The sequence below is a fragment of the Aplidium turbinatum genome, chromosome 12, assembly GCF_918807975.1.
Source record: "Aplidium turbinatum chromosome 12, kaAplTurb1.1, whole genome shotgun sequence".
Taxonomy (NCBI): domain Eukaryota; kingdom Metazoa; phylum Chordata; class Ascidiacea; order Aplousobranchia; family Polyclinidae; genus Aplidium; species Aplidium turbinatum.
This window is the reverse complement of record NC_137483.1, coordinates 13,601,866-13,618,017: the sequence shown is the minus strand read 5'-3', so window position 1 is coordinate 13,618,017 and position 16,152 is coordinate 13,601,866. Positions and strand designations below refer to the sequence as shown.

The following is a 16,152-nucleotide window of genomic DNA, read 5'->3' as shown; positions in this document are numbered from 1 at the left end:
CTGTGCTCGACCTTATAGTGGTGGTGGTCGTAACAATTGTGGCCTATGTTTGGCTGAAAAGCTGGCCATTCTGAAGGCTGATAGTGGCCACCTTTTGAACAAGCGTTCGGAACTGGTCGGCAAATGTCGTCATAGAAACAAATTTAAACTCAAGTAGGCCTACTTCAAAATAAAATAAATTCCTTTTGATTTTCACAGGTTTTTAAAAAAATTTCATTTGATTTTTACAGGCTATAAATCTCATTTAATTTTTACAGGTTTATAAACAGATTTCATTTCATTTGTTCAGGTCACTACAGGTCACATCATCACAATTCCTTGGGATTTTCACAGGTTATAATTTTGAAAAAAAATTAAATTTCATTTGATTTTTACAGGTTATAAATTTCATTTAATTTTTACAGGTTTAAAAACAATTTTTATTCATTTTGTTCAGATTACTACAGGTTGCGCCGATCATCACACAAGCATTTTGCTTCTTTGTGATGTCATAGATGTTGCCATCATGTTGCTTGGTTTCCATTGGGACAAATTGATTGAAACTTTGTCGTGGCGGATGGAGGTTGTCCTTAGTGATTCTGAAGTTTTTTTCTGCAGATTGGATTACGGTTATAATATTTAATATCTTTTCAGGAATTCAGGTTTAGAGGTTTTTTTTGCAGATTAAATTACAGTTGTAATATTTAATATCTTCTCAAGAAGTACAGGTTTAGAGTTTTTTTTTGGCAGATTAAATTACAGTTGTAATATTTAATATCTTTTCAGAATTATCGATTCTTTACTGGTTGCATGTTTTTTCAGACCTTCTGATGATCCGTTAGGTGAAACAATTTGTAAAGGCTTCAGATAGTAATAACTATATGTGATTTATTACATATGTTATATATTCAATCGCCATCTTCGCTTGCAGTAGATTGCACACCAACATGGGTTATTTGCTTTCATCAGTCACGTTTTTTAGTTAGCTCTCCCAGTGTTGTCAAATAAATAATATAATTACTTTAAATTTAAAGCACAATCAAGCTGCAAATAGAATGTGTTGGTAATGTAACCTTTTTTGATTCAAATGTATATGTATACGGTACTTTTAATACCGGTACCTACCAAAACAGCTTGGTTAAAGACTAAAGTTTCTTCATTTTAATCTTGTTTTTATTTTATCTGAATTCATAAGATTTTGTTGTCTTCAGAAAACAGTTATGTGTGTCAGTTGTAAAACTTAAGAAGTAAATCATTTAAGAGGTTGTTGTAAATTATAATTATCCATTTATTGCACAATATGGAGAGCTTAGCAGAAAGGTAATTCACACTGTCTTGTATATATTTGTTTTATTTTTAAATTAAAAGGAAAGCTGCTGCAGTTTTAAAATTTTTCTTTCCATAGTGATTTCATTACAGTATTTGATAAAAATTTCAATCATTGCAAAAACAGAATGAATTTTGCTTCAATACATTTGCAACAGTTCACTGTTCTTAAACAGCTAAAAGGGTGTAAAACGCCAAAAAAAATTCATACAAAATATATCTCAAAAGCTCTTGATGTAATTTTGTATTTTTTTTGACATTGAGATGCAATACCTAGTACCTACCTATGTATTATAGTATTTATTCTGAAATGTAAAGTTAGGTTACTGAAGAGTGTTATGTTATGTAAAAGTAGGATCAAATCAATCTGAGTAAACAAACGTGAAGCCGAAAAAGTTTATGACCTTAGTTTTTGCATATTGTTCTCATTTTTTTCATGGATTACCAAAGCATTTCAACCATTTTGCCCTAGGATTGAGTCATGCAACATATTCAGGCGTTTCTGGATATTAATTCTTACTTAAAAAGCCACCAATATTAGAGCTGAATATTTCTGACAAAATTTTAAAGTTCAATTACTGTGCACCATTTAAAATATCGTAGCAAGCTGTATTTTTTTTTTTGAACATGTGATTTATATAGTTATTTCTAACTGTCTTGGGCTTTGTCTAAAATGTGAACATTATTTTTTCTTGCATAATTGTAGTGCTTTATTGTCATGAAAAAATATTAATAATTAGATGATTTTGACTATGGAATGCCCATACTTTATTAAAACACAAGTTTTGTAAATAGCATAGCCTACCAAGTAGGCCTACTGGTTTATCTATGCATGAAAACTATTTCTCTATACTGTGTCCTCTAATGCTTATTTGTTAAAACAGATCAATTCTAGATCAAACATGTGTATTGTAGAATTCATTGTTAAGTTGAACCATAGAGAAATAAAACAAAGTAACTTCAGCGGGTTTAACATGATTACATACACAAACCCGCTGAAGTTACTTTGTTTTATTTCTCTATGGTTCAGCAAAGCAAACTCTCTACTAAAGCTTTATCATTGTTGAGTATTTAGGAAAGTTTATTGCAGAAATTTATGAATTTGTGTTTACTTTAACAAAACTGTTTCGTAACTAAGGGTCTCCTAAGTTGGTTTTAGCAAATGATAGAAGTGTGAAGAAAATAACAATTTTCTTATGCACTATTGTTGTCATTTTAGTTTTTTTTTCAGGCTAAGCTACAAAAGGGCTGGGGGGAGCAAAGACCATCATAAAGAACATAGGTTTGTATGTTGTGTAGCATTCAAATAGCCTCATTATATATAAAAACACAGACATATTTGTATGGTAGAATTATTGTATGCAGGGGTAGATTCCACAAGTAGCCTTAGACTGTACTTTAGGGAGGGCGATTAATCCTGGATCCACTGATTGTCCATCACATGTTCGAGGCTTCTACATCACAGAAATATCATGTGCAATACCAGATTGTCTGTACCATATAATTCTTATGCTAATTTATATTTTAAATAAAACATATCATTTTTTTGTATATTCTTGCAGGAAATGTTTATTGTTGATCTTGTAAGAACACACAGTTTATTGCACTTACTACCTGTATAGAAAAATAGTGACTGTCTTGATATGTGATATCGTGATAACTTCACATTTTATACTGTGTAGTTTGCCTTCAATGTCAAGTTTTTGCTGTGACTGCATGTTTCAATTTGCTGTTTCTGACTGTAAAATCTTTTCTTGACCATGTAACAGAGAGTGCATGATTTGAAGCATCACATGTGTCAAGTTTGCACACATATCATAATGATTGTTAAATGTTAAGAGTAGGGTTGTCTATATTTTACCCTGTGCTTTGTTGTTTATTTAGGTTAAGTAAAGCATACATTGGGCAGCCTATGAAGATCGAAGGAAATGGAAAACTTTCTGACCTTTCTGATATGAGTGATAACCAAGGTGCATAAGTATTAAGTAACAATACAAAAATTGAACTACTGATGTTTTACATGTAAAGTTATAAAAGATTGCTTTGATGTTATGTCATGAAAAATATTTGTAAATGATCGATTTTAGCTTTTAGATTGGTATCCGATTTTTAGCTAGTTTAATGCTTTAACACAAGGATTCTCAACAGGGACAATTTTGTCCCCACCCCCCAAGTAAAATTCATGTAGCAATGAGTAAACTAAATTAAGAAGAAAATACTACTGAGACTAATTGATAAATACCCGAATTTTTGTGTGATTCTACCCGGTTGGGGAATATGTATAGATGACAGTCTGTCACAGGACCAAAAAAGTGCGTTGGCGTTTAAAAAACATTATGGAGCCTTGTTTTATTGTTAACACTTCAGATAAAGGTTAGATAATACACTAATACAGCCTGAGTAATTTACAGCATACCTAGAACAATGATTGTTGGCATTGTTCCTCCAACTGTGTAAAAGAATTTAAAAATTGTTTACAGCCAAACCTATTGTATTGAATTGCCACCAGATCCAGACATGCATAATTGTTTGAGTTTAGTGTTGTTAGCATTACAACTGTCCTCACCCTTGAAGCGGTTTAATTAAGTCTTTATTTCAGTGAACATTGCACTTTATATTTGCATGGGCACAACCTATGCCCAGTTATAAAACCTGTTGACTGCACACAACTTTTTCAGCGAATAGCCTTCCGTTGAAAATTGACCTAACGTTTATAACAAAAAGTTCACATTATAGTTGTGTGATTTTTGCGTAAGCATTCTCACTAGAATAAATCTTATAAATTTGATATTTATCAAAGATGAGTAGCATTGTCATTTGCCTGTTGCATTAAATCTTATTTTTACCCCGGACATAAATACAGAGTTTTTAAGAAATAATACCAGACCCTGTGTGAACGACTTTTTTCTGTTTTTATCTCATGTACCAGGTCCCAGCTTAGTGATGAAGTGTGTCGTTGTCCAGAGAGATGAGAAAGGTTATGGCCTGACCGTGAGTGGTGACAAGCCGGTCTACATACAGTCAGTTAAAGAAGGTACGTTTCCTGTATAGAGCCAATTTTTGTCGCCTCCAAGCTTTCGTCTGGTCGATTTAGATTAAGTGAACTGGAACGCAATCTGTGCCCACTTTTAAGCGTGTATTCAAGTGCCTTGCTATAGTGCGCATGCGTAGTGCACATGCGCATGCTTTTGGCGGAATGGCCCGTTTCGGTGAGTCCGATCCCTTTACGGGGGATTTTTTCAATTTTTTTTTTTAATTATCGGGTACCGTAGCCTAATTATCATTGCCGTTTTAGGGTTAGAGGTTAGGAACTCACCGAATCGGACTCACCGAATCGGAATGGCCCGTTTCGGTGAGTCCGATTCGGTGAGTCTGATTCGGTGAGTCTGATTCGGTGAGTCCGATTCGGTGAGTCCGATCCCTTAACGGGGGATTTTTTCAATTTTTTTTTTAAATTATCGGGTACCGTAGCCTAATTATCATTGCCGTTTTAGGGTTTGGGGTTAGGGTTAGAGGTTAGGAACTCACCGAATCGGACTCACCGAATAGTAGCAGACCCTGCTTTTGGTAGGTGTTGAACCGACGCCATTTCAAGCGTTGATCCGGCGTAATGAAGCAGATGAACGGCTTTTGCTGTTCAGAACATAGGCTACTTTACATTTCAATTACTGTACAGTGTACACCGTGATTTTATTGAGCTGCTTTGTAGTTTATTTGTTATAAGTAAAGCGAAATATCTTGCTTTTTAAAACTTGTTTGCTATTCTACACTATCAGTGAATATGATATTATGCGAGTGTGTACATGACACTTGTGCTGTAAGTGGTAATTTTCTACGGCTTGTGATGTTGGTACTGGTCGTTGTGCGCGTTCGATAGGCGTGTCCAGATCCATTTTCGGTTCATAACTGTGGCCACGACATGATGCTTTGCTAAATTTGGAAAGTTTTGCTAACCGTTTTAACGAAAAATCTCATCATGGTTGCTTCAAACAACTTCATCTCTCGACCTTTGATTTGCATCTCAGAGCTTTTGCTAGGGGCATAGTTGAGTCATGTTACGCCTTGTAGGTGATTGAAGGACACTGCCTGAACTAAAACCATGGGCAAGCCTTGCATTGGCTTGGAGGGAGCGGATCGATTTTTTTCATTGTTTTAACGTATAAATGCCAATTCAGTTCTAATGTATTATGTAGCGCCCTGACTTTGCACACTGCTCGTAGCAAGTGAAGATTTTATTGTTGGTGTCCTGCATGTAGACCTGGAAGCGGATTTCGACTTGTTTTTCACAAAAGCTGAGATGGCGGAGTCATTTAAATATGTCTAGTTTGGTCTAGTCTAACAGAGACAAAAAAAAAATTGCAAATATTTTTGAGAAACTTTTGGTTTAGAATTAGACGATTCATGGATTGTTGATATACATGTGCTTCAGAAGAATTGCCTTCTCATTACGATTATCAACTACAATGAATAGCTTCCGCAATTATTGACTATAAAAACTGTTCGCAACAGTCAAGCATATTTTAATTGCCTCCTTTCCCCTGTGCTGATGCTTAACAACCTATAATATTCTGCACTAGTTTATAATCTTAAACATATCCTAGTTGTGTGCTTATTACATGTCAATAACAGGGATGAAATAAATTCATTTTTTAACTTTTTGTGACAGATGGCGCTGCCGCTAGAGCTGGGGTCTCACAAGGAGACAGAATAATAAAGGTAATTTGCGGCAACACACCTCTTATGCTTTTTAATCTCTGCGACTTCTTGTAGCAATTTATGTGCAATGTTTCTGAATGGTTTGAAAAAGGTAGCCTATTACGTATTAACTTTCAATCTATTTTTCTCACTCATTGTTATGACTTGGCATTTTTACAAGTTTACAACCCTTGCCGTCTGGCGTATGCCGATTGTACCGCTATTGTGCTTTCCCAAACAACAAAGCAATCGTTTTTTACATGGATTTAACGTCTGCAGACGTTGAATCTATGTAAAAACGATTGATTTGTTGTCTGGGTGACAACTCATTCCAGAAAGTTTTATTTTGTATATGTTTTGCCAACAAAAAATCTACGCAATGTTTCCTGCATTGCTCGCATTCAAATGAAGTTACCGCTTGTTTGTCGTTGCGAGACGTTGAAACGATGTAAAAATGTCAAGTTTGCAAGCTGAGTCATTTATCTTCAACAATTGCTGCTGTTGAACTGCAAGATCGACGTCGATGCCAAATTATTAAGTACCGTATAGTTTCTTGATGGGGAACGGTTTTATGATAAACTTTGTTTTCAAATATTTGTTTTATCAAGCAGCAAAAGGCATTAAAAAGATCTATGCCACATCGTGCTGTCCAGTGCTCAGAAGTTGTTGTCAAATTTATTTGCTTTTGCTAGACATACAATCTTTCACAAACTGTGTGTTGTTAAGAACGTGTGCGACGTATTGTACGCTCATTGCCTTTCACCGGTGTCCTGGGCACATAAACAACTCTTACTCGACCGTTCTCTAATTTTGGATACTGTTGCTGTGATACCCTACCTTGGCTAGCGATTACTGACCTGGAAGTTTTATTTTAGGTCAACGGATCATCAGTAACAGATTTGAACCATTTAGAAGTTGTCAGGCTTATAAAAGGTAACACATCGTTGATTTAGTTTTTATATAATTGATTGAGTTATTTGCTCTTAGCAGCTCTTTGTCTTAAAACATGGCAATCACAATCCATGGTTTCTTTGATATCATTATAACAGCTAATAATTATGCTATTGTATCATTGATGCATATTATATCAAACGTGAACCTAATTTTTACTGGTTATTTATATCAGCAACCTCTAAAAAAGGAGATAACTAGTGGGATAGGGCAAACAAGATGTAGAAATTCGCCTTTCCTTTTACTTATGGTTTTGCTATAGAAATACGGCATTTTTGTTGAATGCATGATTAGTGGGTTGTTTTCAGTCACATTTGCCTTCTAGTTAAACCCGAAGCTCCATAACTGTTTTTCAAGCTCCATAGGCATTAGTAATGCGTAATGCGTGTTTAGTAACTTGTGTTTGGTAACGTGTTAGGCATTAGTAACTTAGTAATGCGTGTTTTTATATGGTGTTGAGTGCGAAAAAGTTTCTTTTCCAATCGGTGATGATAAAACATGTTTCTGTTTGTTGAATCAATATTGCAAATTCGTTCAGCGAATACAATTAGTCATTCTTCTATTCAGGTGATACGTATGTCGCACTTACACTTCTTGGACTGCCGTCGAACTCCGCTGCAGCAACATCTTCCGCCGAGACGTCAAAGTCCTCCAATCCGCAAACTCCAAGCGACCAAGCGGCGGCGTCTTCAACTTCTAAGGTGTGGTAGCTCTTGAGGATTTTTAACATTAAAAGCAAGTTCAACGTTAGTTTGTCGTCTTCGGTTTCAAAAGTTTGATTTTCTCAATTTAGTGGTGAGTCACTTTGCCATGCATTTGTTGTCGTGGACTTTCTACTTGTTGCTACCTCTCATAAAGTAAAAATAGATCTTCCAAGGCACATACCTCATTAAAAGAATCTATGCTTGTGTGCGTGCTTTGCTCTAACCTTGCAGTACACCAAAGAGGCATTACAGAAACTTAGTTATTGAGTTGTTTGAAATAACGTAGTTTATTAGTTATACTGAATTTGTCTGAACTTACCCCTTGCAGCGATGATTTACCGTAATATACTTTTTCAGCACGTTTTTTACGACCAAAAAGTTGAAACTATAAAAAAGATGTTGGATCAAGAGACTACAGAGTTTGAGGTAAGTCTGTGGTTGCAGTTTTTACTGTTGAACTGCTGCGAGAAGAGCTTTCTAACAAAGGCTATTGAAGTACAGTTTTGCCACACTTTTGTACTACAAAATCAGTGTGAAACGAAACTGAATCACAGTGAGACTAAATATAAGCGGGCTGCGTCACTTTATTTTAAACGTAAATAGTCACCCACATCACCCTGTACTCTGTCTGCTGACGTGGAATCAATGTAAAACGCATTAATTATCTGTATGGGTATCCAGATAGCCACAGGTTCGTCTTAACCCATTTCTCACGCAGGTGGGATGTTCCGCTCAACTATACACCGATGAATAGAACCATCTTGTTCACAGTGTGTTGCTGATGACATGGGCTCTATCCAAGGGGGGTGAGGAGGGTGATCACCCCCCACTCATTGGAGTGGGGGGGTGAGCAATGCAAAATCACCCCTCCCCCCACTCATTTGGCTTTGAAAAGGTTTTGTGATATTTTATTGATCAAATTTTGAAAAAAATATTTCGGCTGTTGTCACTTTTTTGAATTTTTGATTTGACAACCCTAAACTACGAGCCAGGCGTTTACACTCTGGAGTTTTAACGAGGTTTGCTTACCCAAAAATGCCCTTCCGACAGTGGTGCCGAAGTTAATTGAGGATTGGGAGGGATAAATCAAAATTTTATCAAATTTTGTACGATTTTGAACATTGGGAGATGCATACTTTTATACACAATTTTAGTGGTAGGCTACTGGTAGCCTAATAAGTTTATTAAACAATCACCGGACCTCGGTAAATTAGCTGCTAACAGCATAATATACAGATAATAAATCATGGAGATAAAAATGCTACCAGTGCTCTTGTGAATGACTGCTGCATGATTAAGAAACAAGCAAAGAAAAATTGGTAGGCTACCCCCAGCCCCAGCGGGATTCGAACCTATATGACCTTCCAATGAATAAGTTACTTAGTTTTTCCAAAAAAAACAACAGAAGTTATACTTTTCTTCTTGCCCTCTCCTTCTCTAGAATCTAGAATAGCAAATTTATGACAAAAATACTAACTTTCAAACATATCACAAGAACTTGTTACAACCGAACATATTGCGTCTTACGATAGTGGGCATTGCAAACTCATTAGCACTGTCATTTATGCTGATGTCTTTAAGAATATTTTGGTAAATGTTGCAAACAATGCAGCATTCAACCTTTCCTGTCCCAAAGTATTTCTCAGCCAGGTTTCCAATCTACGAAGATTGGAAAACGACCTCTCACAAGCAGCAGAGCTTACTGGGCAAATTAAGAGGTTCTTAATCAGCTGGAGTATTTGAGAATAGAGAGGTTTTTCCAACTTGGACAATGCCTGGTAAGCTCTTTTAGCATCGTAGCCTACAGAGATTTTGCTCCTATTGCCTTGCTGAATGAAGCAATAACTCATCGATTGTCTATTCAGCTCTGGATAATTTTTGACCATTTCAGGAACTAAGCGGTCTTGAAAATTCGTGCAAGTTCTTTATAGCCTACTTTGCCGAATCGAAATTCAGGCTACTTTCAAACCGTTTGGTCAGTTCAGAGATAACTCTGTCCATGAACTGATTCTAAAGTAACTTATTTTATAATACAGTTGAGTGTCTGCAATATAGTTGCCATGGAGTCTCCACCCAATCTTTCAGGGACTCTTCTTTGCCGCGGTGCTTGCAAAGGCGTGATAAAATTAGCAGCAAATTTTTCCGGAAGTGAAACTGCTATTTTGTAATTGTTCTCAAACTCCAAATCACGATATTTCTTTCGAGTGATTTTCAGGGTCTGAAACAGCTCTTCACAAGAGTCAATGTCAAGCTTTTCTCCTTGCTACGTGATACTAAATTGCTCCATAAGTGCCAAAGGCTTCAAAATCAGCACAAGTCTCAAATATGTTTTTGCAGTTTCTTCATTACTGCAGTGCCGTGGCCAGTGGCCTGGTCCAACTCTTCCTTAATACCTTCAATGAAGGTCCCTTCATTGTCTAGCGTCAAATCCAAGACAATTTAGAACTGTGATCAAACATCAATAAAAGAAAAACAACAGCAATTCGAGAAACGATTTGGAAACCCAATGCCTGTTGATGATCAATGAAGCCGACGCGACCATGGGGGTCTGGGGGGCGTAGCCCCCCAGAAGTCGAAATAACTATGACGATTTTATCCCACTGTCCAAAAATCACCCCCCCCCCGAATTCTAAAAGTGGATAGAGCCCCTGGCTGATGAACAGGCTGTAGTTCCTATCATCAACAATTATATCATCCTCCGTCTACTCAATGGAGCAGAAAGTCTGCATGTTTAGGGTGATGAGAACAGCGATTGTCTGCTCTTTGCTACTCTCACATCAGTAGTTGTGGCCCCAAAGGATCAAACGAGGAAGTGTGTGTATTTGATAAAATTCAATAAGTTTGATGATCAAAAGTTGGAAAAGCTATTAATTAGCTAATAACTTGCTATGTTTTTGCTATGTTTTAATGCTATGTTTTTGTGGATTAATTCAGCGATGAAAGCATAAAGTCGGTCGCGATTTTTTGTGCGCAATTACATGTGTACAGTGCAATGTAATCTGCCTTAGTAGCAGATGCAACACGTGAAGGAGCCGTAGAAGGCAGCTCAGACTCTTTCAGTGGCGTAGCCAAGGGGAGGGTTTTGGGGGTTACAACCCCCCCCTTTGGCACGCGTATGACGTCACGATATTGAGAATAATGCTTTCAGTCTAAAAAAAACTTGCCTAATTTTAAACAAAATTGCATTAAAAGAGCGAGTTTTGCCAATACCAAACATCTCAGCCAGGAATTAGCAACAAGAAAACACAGAGACTAAGCTTTATTTCCGAAAAATGCCGAAGAAAACTTGATCTTATCCTTTTGCTATGCTACCGGACAGCACCATATTACAGGAATATTCGTACCCACAATTTTGTTGAAAATGCTCTCAGAATGCACCAAATTCAAAGTAATTTTTCAAAATTTTCTGGGGGAGGCCCCCCAGACCCCCCGTCGCTGGGTGGTCAAAAACCCCCCTTTCAAAATTCCTGGCTACGCTACTGGACTCTTTTCTTTTTATCAAATCCGCTGTTACCATTTTGATAGGAATTGAACCATCAACCTTCTGATTGTGGGATAGGTGCTTTCACCCCACATTCAGTGATAACCTTTTGTTGTTTGCATTATTTGCAGCGATTTGGAGTGGCTAATCCGTGCCCTGTAATTGGTTGAAGAGCACCTGCAGAAAATGTGCATGCCTACTGCTTGTTTATTTTTGCAAGTATTTTTGGTAGCCTATATAACTAATTTTAACTAACAGAGAATTAAAGACGAATACGCGAATAATCCTGATTCAAAAATTCTCAAACATCTTGAATCGGCACAGAAACTCATGCAAGACCTTAGAAAGCAGCTGTGGAAGGTAGGTTATCTTGTCGTTGCAATCTCAGGTTGCGAAATCTTTCGTTTTTGTATAAATTCAACGCCCGAGACAATGTAAAATGTCGGATTTTAGTATCTGGGATGCTATGTTATTCTATATAGCTTGTTGCTGGCAGTTGTGGATGTGATGATGTTATCGTGTGCTTTGGTAACTGCAATCTAGTTCAGTTTAGTGATTATTTATTGAAAGCCCATGTGATTATTTTTAAAAGTTCAACTAAGCACTCGCTTTGTTGCGTTGTGACAGGGGTTCCCAACCAGTGGTACGCGTACCACTAGTGGTACGCGAAGGTTTTTCAGGTCGTACGCGGGTAGCTTCCGTTTTTTTCACAAAAACGTTGATTCACAACTTTATATTTTGTTTATCTGGTTTTGTTTACAAAAAAAAAAATCCCGAAACCTATTCTTGTTGTTTCGTATCATTACGATCTTCAGAATACAGGTCATGTCAATTGTCAACTAGGAGCACAGTTGTTTCGAAAAGCCGTACAACGCTGTGGGACAGTGGGCGTTAATTATGTCAAATGATTGCTTTTGATAGATATCATCTGTTTTATAGCTTAAGCTACAAATAGCGTTGAATAATGCAAGTTATAAGCTAAAATACATCGGAATAAAATGTTCAATAACAGTTACAAGGAATGTTCATGTTCTCCAATAAACTTCTGGCTCAGTATCGCCTCTTAATATTCAACGCTAGCTTCATATGCTGCTCCACCGCTACTGATTTTCCCATCCACGTGGGAATGCGAGCAAGGGTTTTCAGTCATGATGAACATCAACATCACGTCAAAAAATCGAAACCGACTAGATGCGCCTGGAAATGACTTTCGATGCGCTGTTGGCAAATTCGCATCGACCAATTAATGGACAGTAAATAAAAATTTCATTAAATTTAGTTGTTGTGCTTTAGTGCTATTTCAGTAGGCCACTATTATTATTCTGAATAAAATATGATTTGATCGAATTGGTTGTTCTGCAAGATGTGGTACGCTTGGCAGTACAGAGCGTCCAAGTGGTACGAGATCGTAAAAAGGTTGAGAACCCCTGCGTTATGATGTTACTGCTACCTTTTTCTTCAACAGATTAATCATGTTTGATCAGCTGTGGCCTCCCATATGAACTACCTCCATTTTGCCTTGTTTCTTGTTTTTGCTATTACTTCCTGCATCTTTTTTATTCCCGTAACTGCCACCTAACGACGCTAAATATCTTAAAAATGTGGTCACTCGCGGCGCCATTGTTTTGTCTGCGAGTCGAACTAATTTTTTATGATGTTCCGATCAATGATTACTGAACCGCCTGTCTCCGTTTGTTTTCTTTTTGACTCATGTGTTTGTCCTTGTATGTACATGTTTTATTGGCAACGCGAAATAAAACAAATTCGTTTTGTTATGTGACAATTCCAGCCAACAAAAGTTGCCGTTTTTACATAGTTGCATCGATATAAAAAAGGAAACTATAAAGGCTGTATGCAGCCTATTTTTTGTGTGAAATGTATGTATGCTATCTTAGTATCTAGGATTTTGTTTTTGGTTTCTTAAGACTTCATCAACTGATTAGAAGGCAAAGAAATATATCAAACTCGTGTCTAACGTCAAGTATGTGATCAAGTGTCTTGCTCAAACACACCAACGTGCTCGCGGCAGTTGTCGAACCAGCGTCCTTTCGAACATCAGTCAAGGAGTCTGATTTCTCGGGCATGCAGGTTTCAGACAGCAATTCAGCCGCTTTTATATTGGTTTAACGTCACGGCTGATTTGCTGCCTGGGGTGGCGCTCGACTTTAGGTGAAGCAATCATCTCCAACTAAAACGAACACTTTTCCTTTTTGCTTTCATTGATAATAACTACAGTAGGTCCAGTCTGTATTGTGGCATATTGAAGAATGAAGACATACCTTTATTGGCAATTTTTATGCGACAGTCTTCCAGACAACAAAATCAGTCGTTTTCACATTGATTCAACGTCTACAGACGTTGAATCAATGTAAAAGTGGCGGATTTTACTGTCTGAGCTTTTTTTCTGTTTATTTTCATTGTGATGAATTTACTTTTTACATTTCATTAGGCTGAAAACATGCGTGAGAAAAGTGAAGAGACGCCTTCTGATGCAACAGCTTCTTCGAATACTGAGCCAGAAGATTCTTCTAGTAAGTTCAAGTTCCATGACCTTGCGTTAAAAATTGTATATGACCAAGAATTTTTATTTTGTTAAGTTTCTCACAAATGGATGTCAATTCTTATACCAGTGACGTATCTGTAGCGACAGTTCACTGACTTGCGGCTAGCAGTTTTTGTCACATGCTTATTTTCAGCTGTTTAATCCATTGTTTGCGTTCAGTTCTGTAATTTTATTGTATTTTTGGTCTTGTACCAACCAAGCTACCTTGACGGCAGGAAAAACGTAGTGATCATAGTTTCTTTGACTTCTTGCTGCTATTTATGGTTTGCCGGTGAAACACTTCACATCATCACTTTACAAAGCTGTCACAGCTTGGGACATCGACAACGGGAGGTCTTTTAAACGTTATCGTACGTCGAAGCGTTGAAAATTTCCGAATTTGAAGCCGACCAACTGACTTGTTTTACGACAGCAACTTCTTTTGCTTGTGACGCAATTAATAGAGGTATCCGGCCCCATTCACACAGCAGCAGTTGAACTGGCGATAGGAAATCGTTGAACACAAGCTCAGCAGTTTTCATTGCGAACGAAATTTTAGGTTGTTGCTGCTGCGTAGCTGAGTAAATCATTCCGTAGTGAAAACGTACTGTTTCTCGGCCAACCCCGTGTTGATACTCAACTTTTAAACTAAACGACCAGCGTATACTTTACCACGGCTTTCTAATCGCGTTCTTACGCAGTTTTATTATTATCCGATGTATAGAGCTCCCGAACAGCCTTTAACTGCTGAATAACTGCATCGTGTCAGGAAACGATTTTCAATTTATACCAGCATAGTGGTGTACTTGCGTAACGGATCATCGTGTAAGCCTGTTGCTTGAAAGGCGCGCTTAGTGATTCTTGCCAACTAAGCAAGCAGTGAAAGTTAGACGACAAACTATTGAACATGCAGTTTTTGTTTAGCTGTTCAGTTGTGTAATTCTGTGAATGAATGATTGTGATAAAAAGTGATTGCTGTTAGAGTTAGACAATGAATTAAAGGCAGGTAATCAACGCTTTATCCGTCCCACACTGGCCTCCCTAGCCTATTTCACAATGCTACAGCTGCTCTTGTGAGCAGGCTATTATTACTTCTGTATATATTCAGGTGCAGTAATCAAGCCAGTTTATTTTCTATGAACGCATGTTTTGCGAGGGCATGAAATCAAAGTCAAAAGTGTTTTCTTATCGAAGCTACATTATTAATATGTGCTATCTTCTCACCTTTAACGTACTTTGTTGTTATACTTCAGTCATTAGTTTTCAGCCGTAGTAGAATAAAGATTATTGTTGGGTAGAAATGTTGTAGCAAATGACTTCTTATAAGATGTATCCATTCCATTGTAGAGCCAACTGAACCGAACAGTGAAGACCAAGTGGCATTGATTGACATGGACTATTGCGATCCCTCAGAAACTGCAGAGGTAAACTTCATTTTCAAAATCATGTGAATTCAAGTTAAGTTTCAATGCGGCTGCATCCCAGGCAGCAAGTCAGTCGTTTTTTACATTGATTCGTCTCAAACGTTGAATCTATGCAAAAAACGACCGATTTGCTATCTGGGATTTTGCTATCACGGTGATTTCATATAGACATTGAATCAACGTTTATTGGTGATTTTGCACGGTTCTGACATAGCCTGCGACAACATTGTTGTCCTGGGACATAATTCTAAAGTTTTTTCAACCCAAAACCTAGGTTGCTGTATATCACAGAATACTATTCGCTACACCATTTTTTTTTATTTACTGTCGCCTTCAGTGGTGTCAGAAGTTACTGTGTCTGCTTTGACCTGGCCACCACTTCTCTGTGCTTTCAGAAAAGCTTATAGGAACTGTAGAGCGTTGCTTTTCTTTAACTTGTTTTTCATCTTTTGTTTCACATCCTAACTATGAAATTCTATTAACAATAAATGTTAACTAAAGGTTAAAAACTTACTATGTATGTAGTAACGTTTTGTAACTGATTGCCTTTTTCCTTGCAATGCATAATTAACATACAAGATTAATTGCTGAATGCATGTAATTGTAAAACTATTTATTGAATCATGTTGAGTGGTCCATTGTGTAGGCTACAAACTGCTGGCTGTCGAAAATCGAACGACAAAAAATCAGAAAATTTTCCAATCTGGTGTGTTTTGTAATGATCACAGAAGTTGATATAAGAATATGATATGAGATGTGAACATCCGAGGACGTTGAATTAATGCAAAAAAAAATCTAAAGTTGTGGATGGGTTGAGATCAAGTTTAGAAGTTGAGAAAGCTTGATTTTGCCTAAAAGTACACTATTACTATTACAGTAATTTTAATTGATTTGGATTATTTTATATGACGTTTTATGTCATGGATTTTTAAGCAGTTAACCTTCAATGGTAGCTCACTAGGCATTTGAATTTTAAGATTGTGTTAATTCTCCCCACTCCCATAAGTGGATTTTGCAATTTTTATTTCAGTAAGTAAAATCTTTTTTGTG

General features: G+C 37.0%; 1 protein-coding gene across 1 annotated transcript; it reads left to right on the top strand.

Moving 5' to 3' along the window:
* The first annotated feature begins 1,191 nt into the window (after positions 1–1,191).
* Positions 1,192–15,129, top strand: LOC145780602 (rho guanine nucleotide exchange factor 12-like). Its single transcript, XM_082592228.1, has 11 exons — positions 1,192–1,299; positions 2,537–2,587; positions 3,190–3,275; positions 4,235–4,339; positions 5,972–6,021; positions 6,876–6,933; positions 7,519–7,652; positions 8,013–8,081; positions 11,395–11,496; positions 13,586–13,667; positions 15,026–15,129. The coding sequence occupies exons 1-11, from the start codon at positions 1,280–1,282 to the stop codon at positions 15,127–15,129; spliced, it is 861 nt and encodes a 286-aa protein (XP_082448354.1). The 5' UTR covers positions 1,192–1,279.
* The last annotated feature ends 1,023 nt before the right edge of the window (positions 15,130–16,152 follow it).

Excerpts from the sequence above, each read along its gene's own strand:
- LOC145780602 (XM_082592228.1), top strand. The coding sequence starts at position 1,280 with ATGGAGAGCTTAGCAGAAAG. Across the intron at positions 2,588-3,189 it reads GACCATCATAAAGAACATAG|GTTAAGTAAAGCATACATTG; the intron begins GTTTGTATGTTG and ends TTGTTTATTTAG. Across the intron at positions 13,668-15,025 it reads TGAGCCAGAAGATTCTTCTA|AGCCAACTGAACCGAACAGT; the intron begins GTAAGTTCAAGT and ends ATTCCATTGTAG.